Below are 25,001 nucleotides of genomic sequence, written 5' to 3'. Positions count from 1 at the left end.
GGCACAAGGGCTCCATCTGCAGCTGTGTGTGTAGGTTAATTATCTAACACACTTTTCTCACCTTTACCAAGAATACAGGCATGCATCTGTTTCACGTACCTCTCAGAAGAGATGATGGCACTGTCACTTTGGTGTGCAGGTTGGGGAGTCTCTGCTATTGCTGGACTGTTGGGAGGGTTAGTATGCTCATGAGATCCTTCAATCTCGGTTTCCTCATCTTGTTTTACTGCTGGAACACTACCTGTAAGTAATTTGTAGTGGTAACTGAGCTTTAAAGACCTTCTTAAAGACTATACAACATTTTGGATATTATTTTCACGTTGTTATAAAATGAAGCCAAATGCCCTTGTTGCAACACTGTGTTACCAGAAGAGCAAAATTAAACTGAATATTTTTAAGTATGCTTGAGAGTCATTTGATTAGGAAAATAACATAAACACACAAATGCATTTTAAGGAATATGAAGTGACCATTTTGATTTGATTTTCAATTCCTGATAAAAGGTAACTGTTTGTCCAATATGTGCTCAACCCCTTTGAAGTGATATTAAAAGGTTTTGGTTACACAGCAAAACCTTAACCTTATCTTGTAATAAACAAAAATGAATTTCAAAGCTGCTCATGGACTACATTAACAACATGCCAACATCAATTGTACTAGATTTAAAAGCAAGTATCAGTATATAAATTAAAATACAAATTAACCATTGCCATTAGAAACATTAGTAGGGCAAGAAAAACAAAACTAGCTAAAACACAAACATCAAACAGGAAAATTATATTTGTAAAAATGAATGACAAAATAACCAGCCTTATAAATGAACTCAAATTAGCTTGCTTTTCTCACAGCTACTTTAGTGTAGCTTTAGCCGGAACTTTAGTACAAGTATTTTTTTTTTTAAATAAATGCCACGATTTACATCTCAGCTTTTTACCATTTTACTTAAGATAAAACTATGAGAAAATCAAGCATTAAAGCATTTTGGCTAGTGTATTTTTGGCTAGTGTCTAATGAAAAAGGCACTAAACAAAATGTTTGTCAACTTTCTTTTCTGGAATTTATAGATGATTAACCATTTTGTGAACACCACATTCACAGCCAGTGTGACATGACAACAGATAGAAAAGTATTTACTGGGTCTAAATGGTCTTTTGGAAATGAAGGGGAAATTAATTTATGATTTTAGATAATAAATACTACAATATCTGTAAAGTTCATGTGAAATGATTGAAATAGGACTTAAAAGTTTTGAAGGTTTAACTGCAATGCAAATAAAGATCATTTTATATAAAGATCTAAAATTAGTTATATTAATATAAAAAAAAATATATATATATATATATATATATATATATATATATATATATATATATATATATATATATATAATTTTTTTTTTTAATGTTTAACTGGAAAAATTATCTTTCTGTGGATCTTGATTTGAACTCCATTTTTATTTATTTGAAAGTATCTTTATGAATTATAAACCTCAGTAATTTCATATAGCCTGTGTGTGAAAATAAATGAAAATGTTCAAATTTAAAATCTATTTTTTCATTGAGAACGTATATGGTAGTTTTAATAGCAAATTACCGTTTACACAGAGTTTAAAAGTGTACTCATTTAAAAGTAGATTTATAGCCTTATTTACAATTGAAAAAAGCTTAGCCAAGCAGTCTTCAGTCCACATCACAATTCAATAGAATTTGCAGATTGACTAGATGTGGCCTTGGACTGGGGTGTGCAGATTAGGACTGTCTGACTAGGAGGCAGAGTGGTCCAGTGGTTAAACCCTAAGCAAGTCACTTTAACCTCGTTGTGCTCCATCCTACAAATGAGATCTTAAATCAATGACTTATTGTAAGTGACTCTGCATATAATGCACAGTTCACAGTTCTCTGTAAAGCACTTGGTGATAGTGGTCCACTATGAAAGGCGCTATACAAAAATAAAGATTATTATTATTATTAAGGTATTAATTATCTAGTCCCCTATATGCATGCATTGTGTCTTCTTCTCAAAACCAGGAGATGATTTTTCATATCAGCCATAATATTCTGCCTTTAGCTTTGCAGTTTCTGCAGAGATTATCTGCTTTGCTGTTTTAAATAAAATAGGAAAGTATAACTCACCTCCGCCAACTGCCTTATCTGCTAGCGCATTTGGTAAGTCTGTTTGGTTGCCTGTACTGCTCCTTGAACTGTTAATACACTCCAACAAAGAAACAAACTCCACAAAATTGGATTCATTAGGGATTTGCCCCTCTTTTGCTTCTAAGTCTGACTTGGAAGATGTCAAGGTCCTTATTTTGTCCTTAGCTTTTTCTACAGTTAGAACTGCATCTGTCCCACTGTCCATGCTAAGGCCCCTGACGTGAGTTCTTGAACTGGGCATTGCTTTCCCCCCACGTTTTTCCTCAAACGGAATCTGAAGCAAACCATCTGAATCTTCTTTCAGATTCCGTGGGGTATAAACGCTTTCCTCTGGATATGGGCAGATCTGAGAATCAATACCAGAGGAGCTGGTTTCATTTACTGTATTTATATGTGGACTATGATTCATGTCAGCATTGTCGTGGTCGATGGATTCACTGTCCCGACAATCTTGAGCAGCTGAGTCCAAACTGACACCATCCTGACTTGGATCAACTGTGGGCACCTGGAGGCTTGAGCTACCAAACGGCAGGCTGGCCACTTCATTATTAGACAAATCAAACGTAATTACTGGAATTTTAATGAAACAATCATTTGAGCAATCTGGATTCTCAGCAGTATCTGGATTTAGTTGTGCACAGGCAGACTCTAATATGCTTAATTTAACAGACTCTTCCAGATCAGCTGCGGTCTGTGTGTCGCAGGTCATTGTGATGATGATTTTCACCGTGTCCTGATCACAAAGTTGATCAGAAGGCCGGGAATTTTCCACAAGAACTACAGCGATTTCGTCTGAGCAGTAACTATCCTCGTGGTTGCCATCCCTTAAAACTGAAACAAGGTCATATTGTTCGTGAGCCTGGACAACAGAGTTATTGTTGGGGTCATGCTCGTGTATCGGCTCCAACTTTTCTTCCTCCACCCCCCTATCACCCTCTTTAGAGCAATGTATTCTATCACCTGAAGCCTTCCTATCTACAAAGGAGCTACACTCATGTTTTACAATACAGAACACAGAACGTTGGCTGTACAGATCTTCAGAGGCCTGTTTATCATCAGTAGGTGCAACGTCTTGACCTGCTCCTCTCTCTTTATAAATTGCCATCTCCTGAAGGGCTGTTTCACCAAGCACTGCAGAAGAAAGAATACAATTTGGTTAATCTCTTACAGAAAAATGAAAATTAGTTAATGTTTATTAGCATTACAGGTATGAGACATTCCATGAAAATTGTGTTTGTTATATTTATATCAGACTAATGGCAAGCCAAAGGTTTTCATCTATCCTATTTCACAGATGTTTTTTTTTTAATTTGAAATGCCCAAAATGTCCTCTCATCATTGCTTTCCACTTACCAACCACCGGTCCTGCTGTCAAGTTTATCACCTTGTTTAACCAGCAGAAGTAATCAATGGATGGGAACAAGTTACTAATTCCCAGAGGCAAGGGCACCTGGACTTGTGGTACGCCAAAGCAGCATGTGTTGCAGACGCACGATGAAGTGAACTAACCCCATCTGATTTTCTCATCAACCCCATGAGCGCAAAGGCCAATACAGCACTCCCTGTGGGCCAACAGCCAAAATCAGCATCTCAACACAACCAGGACTCAAGCTCCTAATCATATGACATTGTGGCAGGGCAACTGCCCTGCACATTGGGACATTAGTGTTGGTAATTAATATGGGGAAACAGGTTTGATTTGTGTGATGTTGTGTGTGATTATTGTTTCCAGATGGGCGCTCGATTGATACTTGCTGCCTGAGCAATACAGATAGCCCCTGCACCACAGAGATAATACACAAACAAAGGAGATAGCTGCTTCCGCATCCAGCACTCAAAAAATATCAGATTTGCAGAGCTTTTTGAGATGTTATAGTAATAAACTAATGACTTGGGCCGCATTATTGAGGTGTTTGGTGATATAACAGAGTGATCAGGAGAGGATTTATCAGTATGCACATCTATAAAGAGGTATGTGAAAAATACAGCGAACAAGGGGTGGGGCTTGGCTGGAGATACAGTACTGATGTCCTTTTGAATAAATGGACCGCAAAGGGTTAAAAACACTAATATACTACTTTCTTACCTTTAGTATAAACCGTTTTGTCAACTCCCTTCAGAATTCAAACTAGACATGAGAAATGTGGGTGAATTTTTTGACCCTCCTCTTTCTTTTGAGACTCATATTAGGAACATTACTAAATCATCTTTCAATATTGCAAAACTGAGACCTATTATCTTTGCAGCTGATGCTGAAAGACTAGTGCATGCCTTTGTGTCATCTAGGATTGACTATTGCAATGCTTTGTTTTCTGCTATTCCAAACCGTGCTTTGTGTCTCTAGTAGCTTGTTCAGAATGCTGCTGCTAGAGTTATGACTAGAACCAAGAGTGAAAATATCACCCCTGTGTTCGCCTCCTTGTACTGGCTCCCTGTGCAATTTAGAGTTGATTTCAAGATTTTAACTTACAAGGCCTTGAATGGACTATTTATTTACAGGAACTGATGACCCCATGCATTCCTAATCGCAATCTTAAATATTGCAGGATTGTTGGTTATCCCAAGGTTAATATAATAAAAAGCTCTGAAATTATGGAATGATTTGCCCATTTCTGTCAGAGAAGCTGGGACTGTTCTAAAATCTAGATTAAAAACTAATTTGTATACATTTGCTTTTTTTAACCTAAGCTTTTAATATGTTTGTTGTTTTTATTTAATTTAAAAAAAAACTATTACATATTTTATTTTTTTAATTCCAATTGTATTACATTTTTGTATTAGACTTTTTTCATTGTTCTGTTTTTACAAAATAGCTTTTTTTTTTATCTCAGTCTTTTTAAAATTTCTAATTAAAACTAAATCGTAAATCACATTCAGCCCTATACTATGGGGAGGCATGCAATGTTTTTTCTTGATTCATGCACTTTGTGGATCCAAACCTTTTTCATTGTAGGGACCACCTTGGTGTTTGGATTTTTACCACAGACCACTTGCCATGCATTTTTCACAACAGCATTTTGAAACAAATTTTTATATGCATATGTATAAGTACATGTAGAAAGTAAGGTATGTATATAACGTACCTAACATTTCTGGGTTTGAATCTTCGCTATCAGGAGTGCATTCAATGAGCAGGTGGCTTTTCCTATTGAGTGATGTGCATGCCGCAAGGTCTTCCTAACAGTAAGCTCAGAGCTGCCTTGCTGGAGTTTCAAAACGGCCGACTTGCATTATCAGTGTGGTGGCTGCAAATGGTTTTTTTTCAAATATGGATTTGCATGACCAACACATGTGATAAATAATATTTTTGTTGTCATTTTGGCTTTTTAAAACTGATTATGGTATTTTTTTAAAGTGACAATTGTATTAAACCAAAAAAAAAAAAGTGTCAGTAACTTTATATTACAAAAATACAGTATTAGTAATTACATAAAAAAAAAAAAAATCACTCCTAATATGTTATGAGTTGCCACAAGAGAGCACTCTGCTATTGAACGCATCCCAGCAGGTTAACAAGGAATGTTGTCATTTTGCATTTTGAAAGTTCCTTATGGCAAAGTTCCTGTTTCTTTTGTTTAAAATGTACACTTTTTTTCACAATCTGAATGCTCTGCAGATAAATTAAGTCTCAATTTTTCAGGTTTAAGAGTTTTGTTTAATTTAAACCTGACAAATAATGCACTGGGGCTTTGGGTCATCCTCGGATCTGGTAAATGTAAACAACAGCATTGGTCCCCTCAACCACTGCCTTGTGTAACAAATTAATCTACCCATTTCTAACACAACTTACTGCACTCACTGAGTTGCCAACTTCGCTCGATGTACGTATAAATAACACTGGAATATGAAGACGAGGTGGGTGGGAAGCCATTAGTTTAAAAATGACTGGAGAGTGTACAGGATGTTACTTACAACTTCTAGTGGGCTGTGATGTGTAAATTAAATGGGATCGGTGGCACACAGTCAATAGGATTTATTGCATTTTGGTTAAATATGACAATGTCAAGAACAGACTGTACACGTTATTTACAGAAGTAGTGTTAATAGAATTGGATATTCAGCCAGGTTTAATATCTTGTGAGATATTAAACTTGGCTGAATAAACCCATATAATAACATAGAGCTGAAATTGATAATTCACACTACAGTTCAGAAGTCAAGCTACAAACAACCTCTTTTTCATTTTTATTAATTATTATTTGTTTAATTAGCAGACGCCTTTATTGAAGGCAACTAAAGGTGGATCTACACTGGAAGCGAGAGACACAAGTGAACCATTTAGAAGTGACTGGAATGTATGGGTGCACTACACCGATTGCAAGAGATGCGAGTGGCCAGTCTGGGTGAAGCGAGCAACTCCAAAGGAATAGAAATGTGTTCTATTTTTCCCGCCACTCGCGGGAGACTGGATTGAAACAGACCAATCAGAAGCAAAGTCAGTTACCAACCCACACGCAGGATCAGCTTCAGCTCTATTTCCAGGCACACCCCCAAACCCAGTTCCAGGATAAGACCCGCCTGCCACAGCTTTAATGCAGTATGGCCTGTTGGGACTGTGGGAGAGGGTGGACGAGAAGGGGAAATTATGTTTGTGTATTGTTTTTTCAGCGCCGGGGTGTATTGTGTTGTATTACCTTGAGTGTGATTGCGTGTGTTTTACCTTTTCCCCCTGCCAGCAGGACCTCTCTCTAATTGGTGTGTGGCGACTTTCCCTCTCTTTGGTGTGTGTTGGCTTCGCTTGCTTGTTACGTGACAGTTTCTGCTAAAATATTTACTTTTGATGTAGATACAAAATTCACTTGCATCGCAAGCCCCACTCACTTCCAGTGTGGATCCACCTTAACAGAGACTAGGGTGTGTGAACTATGCATCAGCTACAGACTCACTTACAACAACATCTCACCTGAAAGACGGAGCAAAAGGAGGTTAAGTGACTTGCTCAGCATCACACAATGAGTCAGTGGCTGAGCTGGGATTTGAACCAGGACCTCCTAGTTATAAGCCCTTTTCTTTAACCACTGGACCGCACAGCCTCCTTTTTCAGAATAATGGCTCTTACTACATGCAGCTAATCTCTCCAAAAATATATGGAAATAACAGGTATATTCATATATCCCTGGCAACACTGTAGCACATATTTTATACTGTTTTATAATAAACATTTTATTTTTGTTTATTTGTTCATTTGTTTGTTTGTTTTATTTTAGTCATTCCAGCTTAGTTAGGAATATTCAATGTACAGCACAAAGGCTGGGACAGCCAAATTAGTGTTTTTTTTATTTTTTTTTTCCTGAGCAGTGAACACAAGCAGTAGAATAAGCACAAATTAGAAAAATGTGCATTTACATGAATGCTACATTTAAAAAAAAAAATAATAATAATAATGCTGGCTAAAAAAAGGAAGCCTGTAATTTACAAGACAAATGTGGCTTCATAATGTGACTGTTATTTAGTTTGTATTTGTTTCACATTAGAAAGCTGTTTCAGTAAATGGCAGCTTTGAAGGCAATGCTTAGCATTGCATTAAAGGGAACTGTACTATATATTAATTTATGAACACACCTGTAATAAAATAAATCAGATAAAGGGGAAGAAATTCAGACTACATACATGCCTTATAATTATATATTGTGTTAGTAATAGTAGTAGCACAAAGTGTGATGTGTAGAAATGGGTTATTGCAAGAACTGCGTAACCAAATTTGCGCAACAGCCCAGACAATCAAACAGTTGTATTGTGAAGCCACAGTCACTTTAATATATTTTCTTAGTATGCTGTACATGTATATATTGAGTGAACATGGTTTGAAATATCAGCAAGTTTTATAACAATTTAATGTGGTTCTCAACATAAGGCTAAGTGTGATATCTGTATTATCATAAATACATAGAATAAAACTGTAGAACCCTAAATCATTCATTCTGAGGAGGGATTTAATTGAAGTTGATGAAATATTAAAATGTTATAGATTAATCCAAGATGACAGAAAAGATAGTAGGACAATATGGCACAAATGGAAGACAAGTAAAAAGAAGCAGAAGGTAGGTAACACTTTTTTACAATGTAATACAAAAATGGAATAGTTACTTGGTGAAGTATTTACAACTAAAACACTAGGAACATTAAATAAGAAAGAGCATATTCTTTTATGGTTTTCTAGAAAGACAGGGACGAGCCTCGCTGAACAGAAATGCCTCTTCTCGTTCCCAAAAGTTCTACATTTTAAGTATTTCTAAAATGAATTTTCTTTTCTGCAAGGTATGCTTGTCAGTCTGTTTGTCACAGTTTATGCACTATCATACCAAAATTTCCATATGGTCAAGCGCCGCAAAACATGTACTGCAAAACATTACATGTTTGCAAGAGCAAGACATTTGAAGTACTAGCATTGTTGTGCAGTACAGTAGTTGTCTCTTGATGGCAGCAAAATACACAAGAACAAGGGATAGAACATTAATGTGTAATTTGTATTGTACTGCAGATCTATAGTGCATTAAACTAAGTGTAACACAATGGTGTTTTTCCATTATTTCTGTTTATACTGTATGTATTACACACTTTAAATAAAATATATTCAGTTATTACGAAGCAGAATACAATAACTGACTTGATTTAACCAAAAACCACATAAAAACACACATTTTTTTATAAGGATTCTTTTAGACATGATCTTCCCTTGAAGAGCTGAATGCTGGGTTTGTACGACTACTGCGTGTATTAAATACTGTTGAGCTCTGTGGATGACAAATTCACTGTATTTATTTTGAAAGGGATTACAGTACCTGCTCATGACAAGATGTAAGATATGTAAATATAATATTTATTTTAGACCTGCAATATAGCATTTAAACATGCATTCTCTAGTCTAACACCAACACTCCAATTTTATAAAATGATTAATTCATATGAATAAGGACATTTGGCACGAGCGATATTCCATGCTTGCCATACAAAACTCGCTTGAGTCGTTAAATCAGTTCTTTACTGAAATCCGAAAAGCCTGATCCAGGAGAATATTCAGAAAATGTGTTTTCATGACTGTGAAAGGATAGCTTTGCAGGGGTGATGTCAGACTAGGAAACACAAACCAAAACAAGGAATGGCGGTAAAACTGAGACGCTACTGTGCTAAGTACTTTATTAAATAAAAGGTTAACAGAACAAAACACAAAAAGTAAACAGCTCGAGGGCTAAAATAAAGAACAAGTGACAAAATATCCTTGAGTGAACATGCAGGCTCAAAGAAACAGGTGAGAGAAGGGGAGATAAGAAAGAATAAGTAACACAAATAAATACAGAGAACACAAATAATAAACTGTTTTTTTTTTTTGTTTATTATTCTTTCTTTAGTTCATTCAAGCCGCAAAGCGTGCGTCACCCAGCATTTCATCGGGAGCCACACTGAACTGTAAAAGAGCCACATGTGGTATTCAGTAATGGGAGCCTAGTAAGTTTTGATCAATAATCAATGTGTTTCCTGATTGGTAGTCTGATAAGCGCAAACGATGCTGGACTGGAGTGACATAATCTTGTAAGCAGTCTTGCTGCAATATTTTACACAGCCCACAATTTACTCCAAACTGTATCTGGATTTCTTGCAAGCAATGCATTAAAGCAATCTGATCCAAGGGTTACACATGCACGAGTCAGCATTTCTACAGCCTTGTCGGCCACAGTGAAGCAGATATGATCAGTTTGTCTCCATACTGACAACAAAGTCAACAGGGTGACAAGATTCCAAAGGGGAGAAACAACAGTACATTTGTATAGGACTGGGTGTATTGTATAGGACTCTGTAATTGTAGCTTACAAAATAATTCTATATATCTAACTGTGATAGAGAAAGAATCGATGTTGCAAATCTCCCTTCCAACTAGAAAGGACACTGTGTAAGGACAGTGGTACGCTGCCTCCTAGATGGACCGCCTTGATGGTAGGTGTAAATCAGAAGGTAACCATATTAGGAGGGGCGCGTAGTTGCAAGTACCCAGAACAACTCCATTGCAAGCAATGCGGGACGGCCCTCTATTTGAGAAACTATAGCAACGGGTTGTTTGCAGGGAGGAGTGTATGGGTACAAAAGGGAAGCAGCTACGTCGGTACGCTTTCTTGAGCTGAGAACGTAAAACTACCAGCCGAAGGATTGTGTTTGTTGTGATACATGTTTGTTGTGATACATGTTTGTTTTGTTACGTGTTTGTTTGTTGTCTGCAGAGGAGGAATACGGAGCCAGCGGTTTCAGCCACGGAGCCAGCCCACATCACTAGAGCACTACCCTCACAACACGACACCAGCACCACCTGGCGGATTAAGAGCACACTTTCATGCACAGGATTATTGTGGAGTGTTGTGTTTATTATTTGGGACTGTAAACCAGCTGTGTTCCCCCCGATACCATTGCTGGTAGAGGGGTGGTTCTTTGTGTTTTATTAAAAACACAGACATTTTTGGGGAAAAGAACTGTTTGGACATTGTTTTATTCACCACACCACTCGCACAGTTCACAATAACTCATTAAGTCAACTAGACAGTGCGGAGAAGCTACAAAAAAGGCAAATAGAATGCTAGGTTAAATAGCCAAGACAGTTGAATTCAAATCTAGAGAAGTTATATTAATTATATAATGCACTGGTACAGACCACACCTAGAATATTGTGTCCAGTTCTAGTCCCCAGAAAAAAGACAATGAGGCATTGGAGAGAGCACAGAGGAGAGCAACATGATTAATTCCAGGTTGAAGGGTATGTCACATGAAGATAGACTGAAAGAGCTGAATCTATATAGCCTAGAAAGAAGAAGAAGAGTCGCAACTTAATAGAGGTATGTCAAATTGTTAGGGGGTTTAACAAAATAACTGCTGAGAATTACTTTTCACATGTCACAGAGAACAGAATGAGGGGCCACGGGTGGAAGCTAAAGAAGGGCATATTCAAAACTGAGGGGAGAAGGAGCTTTTTCACAGAAAGGGTGGTGCACCATTGAAACAGGCTGCCGGACAGAGTTGTTGAAGCACAGACTATCGGATCCTTCAAGAAAAGACTGGATGCTGTCATGAACAATACTGTATAACCCTGTGGCGGGGTACACTCCACCCCTGTGCGTATTTTGTATTTGTGTTGTATTATGATTTAATTGTATTGTGTAGTGTTTAAAACACAATAGGGGACATGTATCAAGATCGACCGACACAGCACTAAATTGGCGAAGTGTAAAGTAGTGCTCTGCCGCAGCACAAATTTTACCCCATCCTGAATGTATTGACTGGCCCAAAATTAATGAGGCACGGCATAAGCTGCCACATTTAAATATGAAAATTCCACTGCGCCAGTGTTCTGAAACATAAAAAATAGTGTCTCCCCTCCAATGGGCTAACTCAATTGAACATGCACCAGTACCAAGCTACAATTTCATCCTCTGGGAGGTCAAAAAGGGTAATGCAGACCCTAACTACTCTCCCTTCTTCTCAGTACTCTCCCTTTATTCCTGGGTTGTTCAGGAAGATTAGGAGTCTGCACTCTCCGTTGTAAGAAATGCCCCTGAAAATTCACTATATTTGTGTGTCAACATAAGTTTTAAAGGTTTACAAAACTTGAAAATGTTGCTGAATTTGTCATTCAAGGTTGTTTTTAAAGAATCTATTTTGTCTGCTTGTTACTTTTTTTGCAGTCAGCACAGACCATTGTAAATGACTTTTCTCCAGCAGAAGTTTGTTACATTTTTAAAGATTGTTTCAATAGTGAATCGAGTTACAGTGTACATTTGTAGAGTTGACTCAGTAGCTAGGCTAGTAAGTGTTAAAATGTTTAAGCCGTGGTTTTTGGGTGATGTTCTTGATGAACACATGATAACACATTTTAGGCAACTTACATCAGTAAAATATAATGTAAATAAAAAATGTATTATTGTCATTTGAGAATTTCTTTTTAAAATATTGTGAATTTTCCAGGATCCTATGACTGCTGCCATAATGCTCTTCCTGACTTTTTCTTTGCGCTCAAATAAGACCAATTTGAAATCTGTCTTATTTGTGGACCCCTTTTTATTTTTTATTTAGTAGTCGTCAATTAATTTTTTTTTTTTTCCCCCAATTTAGTAGTGTCCAATTATTATTTTTAGGCTCAGCTCACCGCTACCACCCCTGCACTGACTCGGGAGGGGAGAAAACGAACACAAAAGTGAGCAAGCATAGGTGGGCCGAATGGCCTTTTCTCATTCTTGAATTTCTCATGTTCTTATGAGATCTATATAATGAATGGTTGTGCATGGAGGAGGACATTTCTGCAATAAACCACAATTACTTGAAGTATATTTGGCCAAATTTGATTCTGCAGTTTTTTTCTTTTTCCGTTGGAGGTGGAGAACTCAAGACTCGGACTGATATGAAGTCTACAGTACTTGATATTTTCTCCAAGTAATACAAAGTATGGATTGATACAAAAGTGATTGCATTTAAAAATAAATTGTAATGACAGAAAGTCACTCATGAATCTGAAATCGAGACTTGGACTCGGACTCGTGAATCCGAGATTGAGACTCTGACCTTCTAACATTACAATTTTTTTTTTAATGCAATCACTTTTGTATCAACCCATACTTTATATTACTTGGAAAAAACAGTAAGTACTGTAGACTTCATATTTACAAACTAAATCATGTACTGTATTACTACAGGATATAAGGTACAGTACTGGTTCTGGCAGATCCACATGCATCATGAATTCCGGTTTAAAAACTATAACGTCAGCCAAGGAAAACATTTAGCAAACTGCACATTTCGTGATGTGTACTACTGATAAGCTTGGGACAGACTGCACATTTCGTGTTATGTACTACTGATAAGCTTGGGACAGACTGCACATTTCGTGATATGTATTACTGATAAGCTTGGGACAGACTGCACATTTCGTGATATGTATTACTGATAAGCTTGGGACAGACTGCACATTTCGTGATATGTATTACTGATAAGCTTGGGACAGACTGCACATTTCGTGATATGTATTACTGATAAGCTTGGGACAGACTGCACATTTCGTGATATGTATTACTGATAAGCTTGGGATAACATCTAACTTTAATAGACATCTCAGTAGTTTTAACTTAAGCTATTGCTTTCCAATGAATTATACTATTTTATTAAGGAATTACTAATATTAGCTATTTTTTTATTCATAAGACATATCGATAATATATCTTAGATATATTATAGATAACTAAGATCTTTATTATCACATCTTATAGGCAATGAGGCCTATAGGCCTATAGCTTTGCATAGTGATCTTTGTTGCTTACGATACTGCAGTTTGATGCAGGAATCAATACATGTTTTTCTTTTTAAATAGATGTATGTCTTGAAAACTTACAATGACTTAAAACCAGATTTTAAAGAATTTGTTGCAGCGCTAGTATTGCTCCCTTTGTCCCAGCAGCAATACTGTTTTACAAATTGTTTTATCGTGGAATATAAATAAAGCAATACCCACCACGGTATTGCTTATCACTATTATTATTATTTACTGTGTTTTGTCATCAGACAATTGGATTTAAAAACAACACTGCACCTGGATTATCGTTGTTAGGCTGTTCATTAATCACTGCTACATTTCTTCTGTACCTGTACACAGTTAACCTCTTTGCCACAGAGATAAGCCAGGGGTTGGCATCCATGGCTCTTCCAGGCCACTCCATTGAAAGACTTTGTTCTAAGTTTAAATTTTTATTTTATTTATCTTCAGCAGGCTCCTTTAATGGAATAGACTGGAGGAGCCAAGGTTACCAGCCCTGGGGATAACCACTTCTCTAGACTTCTCTGTTTGATGAGTTAAACAAGGGGAAGCATATTAGAGTTCTGCTATGCACTGAAGCCCATAGGTGAAGAAGTGTCCAATAAATCCTGAGCAACACCGAGATGCTTCCCTAGCTTACTTCCCCAAAAGCATTTTGTTGCTGGAATATGTAGTAAACTTGGCAAATAATGTTCTAGAAACAAAGTCATACAGAAAAACAAAAAGTAACGAAATTAAATATTAAGAAAAATATTCCTTTAATATTAATAGCTTACCAATAAATGCCGAAAAATACAGTTGAAATATACTTTACCTTCATCATCTTTTGCATCACCTGGCTTTGGCAACTCCTGTTAGAAAGTAGACAAATAAACATGTGTATAACAAAACTATCCAGCAATTCACATTCTTGTTAAACCGATTCTCAAAATAAACTTTGATGTAGTGAATGTAATGTCTTAACTGTAGAGCACTTCCTATGTGATGTCAAAAGTATTCTAAATTATTTACATAATCAGTTATGTTATCAGTTAGTTGTGAAACAAAGCTAAAAAGAAACGAGGATGGAATTCCAACAAGATACCCATTCATTTGTAAAAGCATTATTCCTCATAAACCTCACTACACATAAGTATTACAGACTATATTATTTAAGGGTTGTCAGTCCAAAGACCTTTGCAACATGCACCGTCAACAACCTGAATAACTGTTTAATTCAGTTCAATTTCATACTACTAAACGGTAATAAATTAGATTGGTCATTGTTGCCTCAACCCTATCTGGCTACTGCTGAAGATCTATTCATGGCCTGTGTTGATCATGATAAATATGTCAACGTCAACAAAATTGTAACTTTCCATAAGAAGAAACCACTTTACTATCCAAAGTATTTTATGTGGGGATCCATTTCCTACCTGATACAGCACTACGGTCAAGTAAATCTTTTATGTATTCTTTTAGACAGCACCTTATTTTTTTATAGGTTTTATGTTAGTCAATTGCTATTAAGACTATAGTCCTTGCTTCAGAAAAATGAATTATTGCTTAAATATAGAAGTAAAAAAAAGGATTTTACTGACCCGCACACCGGTAAACCCTGAGTCTGTGTCTGTCTGTTTTGAAGTACAATGGGCTGCAGGACTCAAGCCATTTCTGTTTATTTCAGTCATAGCGACATCTTCAGCCACTGTGCTACTGTTCCTACAGGGAGACAAAAAAGAAAAGTAGTTTGAACATTGAAAGGCTAAACTTAGTGCCAAATTATAAAATTATTATCTATTTACAGAGGCAACCCCACTTTCAAGGAAAACGGTAACGAGAAAAGCACCATTTGGCTCTTCTGTAATCCAGCTTTACACATTTTTTAAGGTATTCGATGAATCATAGAACAAGGTTAATACAAATTTTAAATGGCGTTTTTTTCTAGTAGTGACAGTGTCCCCTGATGAAGGCTACCGTTTGGTATTGATGACCTTGGCTTGGATAAAGCCTTCATCACCGTCACTATTGCTTGATTAGGTCACATGACCTACTGTACATCACTGTAAAATGTAACACACTTTATGCAAATGTGAGCGTGTAAGTTGAATACACAGGACAGGGCCAAGAACGATATGCATCTCCAGTGAAAAACAGCAACACTCACCTGTGCCAAAGTGGTTTGCAGCGTGCAGGTGTAGAGATGATGCAGTGCTCAGGAATAACACGCACACAAGGCAGTTCACAGTGAAAAACATCTATTTTATTTGGCTGGGTTGTGTGCTAGCAACACTTAAATAATAATACCTGGCTCTACACAATGATGTGCATAGCTCAACTAAGCAAGGGGTTCAGTCCTGAAATAATAACAATAACTACACACTTACTACACACACACGATCACAAGTCCAACAGTGAGTGCTTCTAGTGAAAGTGGTAATACAATACTAGTGAGAACAATGATGTAGAGGGGTCCAGGGTGGGTGGTGGCTTTGATTAGTTAGCCGTCTACAAATGACAAACGTAACAGTTTAGTAGACATACCAAACAACACAAAGAAATCACAGTTATATTTTCCCTGTACTCCTTTACAGATCTTTTCTTAACCATAATAATGGAACAGATTGCTTCGGAACATCCCCTGATATACCCTCAGTCACGTCCCCTTCAGTAGCGAGTGCAATCAATCCATGATTGACACATCACCTACCGCATTAAGGCAATGACTTCTGTTATTGTGACGCCGCCCCCTTCCTGAATGGCTGACTTCCAACTGACCCTGGAATGAACTGCCAAACCATCCAGTCCGGGGCACACTGTTCCTGTTATATAGTGCCCTCATGGGTCGGGAGGGAGATTGTCGACTAGAATTAATTTGCTCTCTGCCACATATCCCACCGCTCTGAGTGGAGTCGAAGGAACACTCGGAAGAATCTACTTTCCCCATTACAGCCCCCTCCTGGGAAATGCTCTTGCCAGGTGGAGCTGTAAATAACCACATTGTCAATATACACTGCTGCATACTGTGGGCGTAAGACCTAATCCATTAGTCTCTGAAAGGCAGTGGTTGCCCCATGTAGCCCAAACGGCATAGTTGTGAAATAAAACGACCATTATGGGCAGAAAATGCAGTTTTCTCCTGTGAACTGCGGGTTAAGGGGATCTGCCAGTATCCCTTCTTCAGGTCCAAAGTTGAGATGAACCTTACCGTTCCCAGTCTGTCGAGAAGCTTGTCGACCCGAGGCACGGGGTAGGCACCCAACTTGGCAAAAGCATTTGCCTTACAGAAATCAGTGCAGAAGCAATTGGTGCCATCCTTTTTGGCGACCATCACAATTGGATTGCATCACCCGCACCTCTTCACTAATGCCACTTCATCAATTTTCTGGGATCCGGTACGGTCTCTCTCGAACCAGGGGGAGTGATAATGGCATCCTCTACAAGGTTAGTTCTGCCGGGCACATCAGAAAAAACATCCTTGAGTTCTCCAATTAACTCACGCAGATCTCTTTTTTGATCTGGAAGTAACTGTTCCCCCATCGGAATGCTCTGAGTGCTAGGGGCCTCTATACAGGTCCAAAATCATCCTCTACCTCACCTGAGGCTATAAATAAGGCATCCCTTGCCTGCCAGGGTTTCAATACATTTAAGTTGTAAATATCACGCTCATTGTGGCGATGGGGCTGCTGAATTCCATAATTCACTTTCCCTATAGCCTGAATCACCTCATATGATCCCTGCCATTTAGTACACAGTTTGGATTCTGAAGTGGGCAGAAACAACAGTACCTTGTCTAATGGTCGAAAGGTCTGAATGCGCGCCTTTTGGTTGTACTGCTGCGGTTACTGCTGCTGAGCCGATTTTAGATTGTCCATGGCCAAATGACCAACCAAATTCACGCAATCTCTGAGCACATGCTGCACTACATTTTTGGACAAGCCTTTGTGCTCTTCCCACCCCTCTCTCAACAGATTGAGGATGCCGCAAGGCTGTCAGCTGTTCAAGAGCTGGAAGGAGGTAGGGAAGAAGCGTTGCCCAATGTTTTTGCTCTTGGTTCACAAACCATCTCAGCACCTATTGGGGTCTGATTAAAACGTTCCAATAAAGCATTCATCTGTGGATGATAAACAGATGTCTGGATGGGACTTTTTTTAAAAAAATATTTAATACACTTGCTGTAATGTTTGAGAAAAGAAGAGTTCCATGATCAGTCAATATCTCTTTGGGGATCCCTACTCTAGACATAATCTCCACTAATTCCTTGGCTATTGCAGCTGCACTAATTGATCTCAATGGAACTGCCACTGAGGATTTATCAGTATGCACGTCTATAAAGAAGTATGTGAAAAATACAGCGAACACGGGGTGGGGCTTGGCTGGAGATGCAGTATTGATGTCATTTAGCATTGCAATGCCCTTTAAACCGGGGGGGGGGGGGGGGGGGGGGGGGTGTTAAACAGTGTGTGTAAAATAAACAGCGCGTGTGAAAATAAATTGGACCTGATGTGCCTGATAGGCACTGAATAAATGGACCGCAAAGGATGAATTTTTAACTTTTTAACTTTTGGCCAGTCCCAGCCCAGAATTGCAGGATGTGGTAGCCATTCCACCACCCCCACTAGGAGGTGGCACTGTATAGGTCGTACCAATACGTATGCTTTTAGGATGGGGTATGTCGCCATATCTCCATGGATACAGGAGATCGTCACCTGGCCTTCTGGCTGTCACGACACACCGCTCAAGAGAGTTGATTGAATTAAGGTCTGCTCACACCCTGAAACCACTAAAGCCTGGACACTCACCTTACCAACTACCACATCAATAATACAAGGCCCCTCCTGATCATTTCCCCATGTCTTACCTGCTTCTGGTGCCAGATAACACACCGCCACGTTGCACTCCATTGTCGGGAAGCACAGCTGGGCGATGTGTCCAGACTCATGGCACCTGAAACAGACAGGAGGGGCAGAGGGCACTGGGGCTATACATCTGTCCTGCTGTTGATAAGGCAGCAGGTTATGGGCATTAAAACCCTAGTTGGGGGCCAACCGCTGCCTCCATGGTAGGGAGGTGGGCTGGCCATTGGGGTCGGTGGTCTGGGAGGTATGGCTCCCAGCGGAAGGAGAGGTGATGGTGGAGGTGGAGCCAACACCCTGCTGCTCGGTGGGGACAGAGAGGTCTGCAATCCTGTTCCAGCGGCGACCAGGGAGTCTTCGTAGTCTTCTGCCAGTTTAACTATTTTCTCCAGGGTGTCATCGTATCCATCCCTGGGTCTCAGCTCTGACCACATGGCAAAACTGCTCCAGCACTATGGCTTTGCCCATTTGCACCCCTGTTTTCTGGGTGGAGCTGAGCCAGTGAACCATGTGGCTGGTCACCCGTGGCCTCTGGTACCCCTGGAAACGCACCCGATGTGTTTCCCCCGAGATATTCAGGTGCTGGAGGTTGGCCTACTTGGCAACTCATACTGGTTGGCCTCCTCGTTGGTTATGGCCTGATAGGCGGCTTGGGCCTCCTCGATTAAGCAGGGGCTCAGCTGACTAGCCCAGTAGTCCTTAGGCCACAACGCAGTGGTAACCAACCGCTCGAAGGCAACAAAGTACCCTTCCGGGTCATCCTCCCCCATCATTTTCTGTGCCCTCTGACGACAGGCTAACCTTTTTTACTTGTTTGTTTACGCTTGCATTTTCATAATTAAAATTCCGTGCCTTAATTCTCCAGTCCAGTAGAATGCATGCACACCCTCCCTTAAAGTTAGTTCCACAGTAAAGCCTGGACGACATCATCAGGCTTGTTAAAATGTGGGCCGGGGCAAATATAACCTTGTATCTCTGTTACACGCGGCCATTACTAAGGGATGAATAAGTAATCAGCTTCGGCAGTGACTGTCCTCTGTAAACTTTCATCCTCTGTAAACTTACCTTTGCTAGACAAAATATCTATCAGATGTCTGGAGATATGGAGTGACCTAGTAAGTGAATGGGAGAAATGTGTACTTCTGCGTACTACAGTACAGTTTATAGACAAAGTGCAAAAGATTTGTGAAACAAAAATTGTATCATTGAACGTTAACGGTAACGTTTTAAAGTATGTGAAATTTGTCTTTTCTATGACAAAAAACACTAAAATTTAGGGCCAAAATAGTTCAGTATGTGTTAAGCACCAACTGTATCTTGACCATTTCGCCAGTAGGCCTATAACGACACAATAAAAAATATATTTTATATTTTATATATATATATATATATATATATATATATATATATATATATATATATATATATATATATATATATATATATATATATATATATATTCCACGGGTTTGTCAGGTCTCCCTCTAAAGGATTGTCAAACAGTAATATATTATATTTCTGTCACAACTGTATATATATATAGACACACACTGTGTGTGTATTACAAACACACAGTTAGAGGGAGGGCTGGATCCCGTGCTAATGCTTTACCCTTTCAGAAAACCCGCCCGACCGTGAGGTCAAAAGTAAAACGAAAGGGAAAGTCTTAGTAACGGTCGGGAAAGACTTCATTTCCAGGGTTGGGAAGTCAGTCAGGGTCTCCACTCCCAGGGTCCGTATGCTGCAGGAACGTATTGACCTGGAATGTAAACGAGGTAGCAGCTGCAAGGAATAAAGGCAGCTGCGATAGTTTACCAAGGGTTAATGAGTGATAGCATAAAGGGGCCGGAGAATCATAAATCTTTTCCTTTGCTTGGTTTTTATTGAGAGACTGGAAGGACCGTGAGAGACACAGAGAGTTGTGTGTTAAGAGAGATATTTGTGAGTGTTTGATTTGTTTGTAATTGTTAGTAACTGTGTTTTTGGACCACAAGACGGCTAACACAAATCTGGAGCTGTCGCCTTGGGCCAGCACAAAACCGGCTCACCACTGCACTAAAACTGTCACGAACTATAATAAATTGTTATCACCCACTATGAGCACTACAGCACGCACAGGGACGGGTAATCTTGGCAAGTATTATTGGGGGCAAATAACTTGTCTTTATTATTTAGGGCTGCAATCCCTGTTTCCTTTATTCCGTGTTTTACATATTGCTGTGTATTACCGGAGCTTATTATTTGGTCGCCAGACCACGAATACAAAATAAATCACCCTTTTTCCAAAACAGATTACAGTTTGCTTCTGTGTGATTATTCCTGCACTGCACCTGCTCATAATCAGCAGCCACTTTGCCACAACAGTGTATGTAATTTTAGACAGCACTGTACATATGCCTACATTACATCTTGCTTTGAGAAAACACCACCAGAATCGGAATAAAGGAAATTATTATGTAACAGTACACGTGCAGTCGGGAACTTTTGGGAAGTAGCATTTTCAAAACTACATCATTATGTGCAGTATTACAATATGTTAAAATATATCAATATCAGGCCATCGTTTAACCTTGAATAAAATTAAATACAGTGAAGCAGATATACGTATTTATCATATCAACAACATCAACGTTTGTTGTAAAAATAAAGAAAAACTGTTTTGAAAACTGTCCAAAATATTTACTAAGGGGGCTAACAATGAAAAATGTCAAAGAACAAAAATGCCATTTTTGATATGGAAATTGTCAAAATAAAGGGGCAGCTGGAAGGTAAGAATTTACCAGTCAGGACAATTGCATTTAAATACTAGTACTATTAAACTGTATCTGTTGGTAATGTGGTTTCTTTTAATGCAGCGGTTTTCAACTAAGAAAAATTCTGAAATGGCGGATAACGCATTTTATTTAGTACCACTTGCCAATCTATTACAAACTTTTGTCTTGTAATCAATGCTAACACCAGACTTATGTGCTGTGACAGAGTGTTCAGTGCACACATGGCTAATTTACATATTAAACAGGTACATTTGAAATAAAAACCAAAGTATTGCCATTCGGTCTAATTTTACAAGCCGTTACTTATGGTGTGAGAGTAAGAGTTTTTAGCTTTCAATCCAGTGAATAAATATGGAGTATTGGCTCGATACTAGTACATTACTAGCAAAGGGTGATCAAAATATCGTCAGATTAAAAACGCCAAAAATGTCTTGCGACTGAAGCTCTCTTAAATTTCCCTGCCATCCTCAGTGATTTGTGTGGTAACAAGCACGGGCATCCATTACACTAATACTAGGTAAGCATTTTATTATGATGTTTTAATTTGCATCAGTACTGTAGGTTTTAGTCAACAAGAATTAAAAAAAATGCCAATAACATGTTTTCGTAATACGGTCAGCTGTAGAGAAGTGTGGATTGTGAACTTCTCTTTGCCTGCATTTCTGTAATTGTATTATCAATAAAAGTACATGATTGCCATTTGCTATCAAGGAATAGTCCTTTGTCATTTCTGAGTGACTGAGGCTTGCACGGAGGCTTAGTTGATTTTAATTAATTAGTAATTACAATAAAATGATGTTGATGTTTCCAACAATTAGAAACCTGTCTGAGGGACTATTTTTATCCAAAATTAAATGTCATATATATTTTTTCCGTTATAATACAGTAGCTTTTATAATTGCATCCATCACACACTCCAAGGCTTGTGTGTTGTTGTATCATGTTATTGTACAGACCTTTTCAGACTCTCTCAGATGGTGATATGCAGTGGACTACATTTTCTGGAAAGGGGTACGCAGCTTAAAGATTGAAAACCCCTGTTCTGAGTGATTTGGTACAATGAATATCCTTTACTCAGTGATACACCAGCAGCACTGTGACACATTTCCCAATATTTTCCCCAAAAGTGACAGTGAGTATTGTAGAGACACCTTGGTTGTATCTACGGCTTTAGTTTTATTTTTTGTTCTTCAGAAACAAAAAGGTCAGTAAACTCTGCTGGTACATTTAAAACAAACACAAATAAGAAATGGTGGTTGGTTCTGAATCAAACATATTAACTCCGTCACTGAAGAAAATGTCCCCCTAAAAATCTGAGAGGGGGCCACATTGACCCTCGGTCTGTAAGTCCTGGAGCAAACACCGCACATGATCACAAGTCCAGCAGTGAGTGCTCCTAGTGCAAGTGATAAAAACAATACTAGTGACAATGGTCAGGAAAGGGTGCTGGCTTTTAGCGACAGCTTGTGAGAATTCAGTAGACATATAAAACAACACAAAACACTCACGGTTATATTTTCACAGAACTCCTTTACAGGTCTTTCCGTAACCATAACAAAGGAAAATTGCTTGGCCACATCCCCTGATATACCCTCAGTCACACCCCCTTAGGTAGCAAGTGCAATCACGTCTCCTCCAATCCATGACTGACAAAATCGCCTACTGCATTAAGGCAATGACTTCTGGTATTGTGACTCTGCCCCCTTCCTGGATGGTCAACTTCCGACTGACCCCGGAATGAACGGCCAAACCATCCAGTCCAGGGCATACGTTCCTGTTATACAGCGCCCTCACAGGTCGGGAGGGAGATTGTTGACTAGGATTCATTCGCTCTCTACCACATCACCACTTTGAAAAACATGCCATGAAAAGTAAATTTGAATCTCAAACCTCAACAACCTTAACAGAAACAATATATTGCTATTGTTTTGAGTCACTCTTTTCTTGATTTAGCAGGATATTTCCATTTTAAACAATCAAACAATAAAAAAAACCTTGTTAGATTTTTTCTTAATTGCTTACTTGTCAGCACCATAAAAATGCCTACACTCTATCACCTTGCTTGATGACTGGTGTTTAAGGCAAAATACATTTTGACCCAGTTTAGGGGAGTGTGGCAGTGTGCCCCACCCCTGTCTGTATTTTATGTCTATATGTTGTGTGTGGTGTATTAATGTTGGTGTATATGTACTGGTGCACGGGATATAATGTGGGGTTATGTAGCACACGTGTTATAAAATGTATTTAGACGGACGGCACAATCACTTCACGTGCAGAGTAAATGGGGTATTTGTATGGAAGCACAGGAAGTGCACAAAGTAATTCACGTGTAGAACCACATATTGTAGTTGATGGTGTAATGATCTGCTATTCCTTTCTATTTAAACCTTCAGGCACCATGGTGCTGAGTTTATTTATCCATTTATTTTCTTTTAGTCTTCTGTATTGTATAGTCTATTTTTTTTTCTACAACTACGAATTTTAGGACATTCATGTTATGCTTGTTCTTTGTAAAGTGCTGAACCATTGGTTCATTTACTTTTGTATTTCTTATGTTATGTGTGATTATGCATGCGTTTTTATAATGTTGTACCCGTCTCTCCTACATAATGAATTTTATTAAATTTTTGGCAAAATATACCAATACCGCTTTCTTCTAATTTTTATTCCATATTCATCTACCCATTCTGACTCTGTTGTGTTTCCTCATAAAAGTATACTGTTAGCCTCATTCATATTTCCCAATCTTTTGATTATTATTAACTTATCCTTATTTATGTATCTTTTTGCTAGAACAAGCTTCAGTCCCTTCCCTAGTAATGTTTTTTATGAGGCTGTTAATATTTTATAAATTAAATATTGTCTCCACTTCAATTCCTTTTGAACCATTATCTTAATGTACTCTATTTTTGCGATTCTTGTTTTTGTATACTTGATTTTCAGCTATCTCATCATTAATAGTTTTATTTGATGCTACTACTACATCCCTGTCCTGCATTTTTTTCTTTACACTGAGTCTGATCATTTGCAGCAGATATATTTGATATGTATCAATCATGATTACTTTTTAAGTGTAATTAATTCAAAATGATTATTTTTATATAAAAGAGTAATAGGTTCACTGTTACATGGAACTGAAGTTTCGTTCCTTCATATTTAAAACTTTCCTTATCTACCAAGTTTCTGTAAACACGTACTGGTCTATTTATTATGTCTACAGCAGCAACAACTTCTGCCTCTGTAGCCCAGGTCTCTAGCTCACTGCTACTCAATTTCACTTTCTCGACATGTTGTTTATAATCATCATCGATGTAAAGTTCATATTTATTTATATTTCTGCTCATGTGTTCAGTAACATTACCCCTTACTAATTTATGATTATTTTGTGTTCCGTACAAAACTCTATTCAAACATCCAAAAAAAAACAATTATCATCTTTCACTATTATTAATACCTTATTTCCATTTTTATCATTGCGCCATCAATCTTCTGCTACCATACCAAGGTGAGTATTCACAATTTCTTTAAAATAATTATAAGTAATTGATTAGTGGTTGTTTCACATGGCATATTCAAGTAAAGTAATTTAGTAAACTTTTTAAAATTTTCTATCATTTACTGGTAAGTACTTTAGTCTATTTTGCTCAAAATGATTTACTTCCTTTATTACTTGTTTTAATTCCTGTAGGCATTAGTTTACGATATGAGTCATTGTGACAAAGAGTGAATGAATCCGAATCAACAATCTTCCTCTCGGCCTGCGAGAGCACTGTACAACAGGAACTGCATGCCTCGTACTGAATGGTTGGCCATTCAGGAAGGGGGTGGCGTCCAGGCGTACCAGGAGTCCTCGCCCTAGTACGGTGAGCGAAGTGTCAATTATGAATTGGAGGAGACGTGACTGAACTATCTATCGGAGGGGGCGGGGCTTAGGGTACTTTAGGGGAGCGTGACG

At 38.3% G+C, this 25,001-nt stretch overlaps 1 protein-coding gene across 1 annotated transcript in view; it reads right to left on the bottom strand.

Annotated features, from left to right (window-relative positions):
* Positions 1 to 25,001, bottom strand: part of pcnx2 (pecanex 2) — a 149,816-nt gene that overhangs the window by 110,971 nt on the left and 13,844 nt on the right. The window contains exons 3-6 of the mRNA XM_041252858.1: positions 15,018 to 15,138; positions 14,252 to 14,288; positions 2,133 to 3,284; positions 100 to 241 (exon numbers count right to left, since the gene is read on the bottom strand). Of these exons, the coding sequence (XP_041108792.1) occupies positions 100 to 241; positions 2,133 to 3,284; positions 14,252 to 14,288; positions 15,018 to 15,138 (1,452 nt within the window). The remainder of the gene's footprint in view (positions 1 to 99; positions 242 to 2,132; positions 3,285 to 14,251; positions 14,289 to 15,017; positions 15,139 to 25,001) is intronic.

The sequence above is a fragment of the Polyodon spathula genome, chromosome 6 (genome assembly GCF_017654505.1).
Source record: "Polyodon spathula isolate WHYD16114869_AA chromosome 6, ASM1765450v1, whole genome shotgun sequence".
In the NCBI taxonomy this organism is placed as follows: Eukaryota; Metazoa; Chordata; class Actinopteri; order Acipenseriformes; family Polyodontidae; genus Polyodon; species Polyodon spathula.
This window is presented reverse-complemented; position numbering and strand designations above follow the sequence as displayed.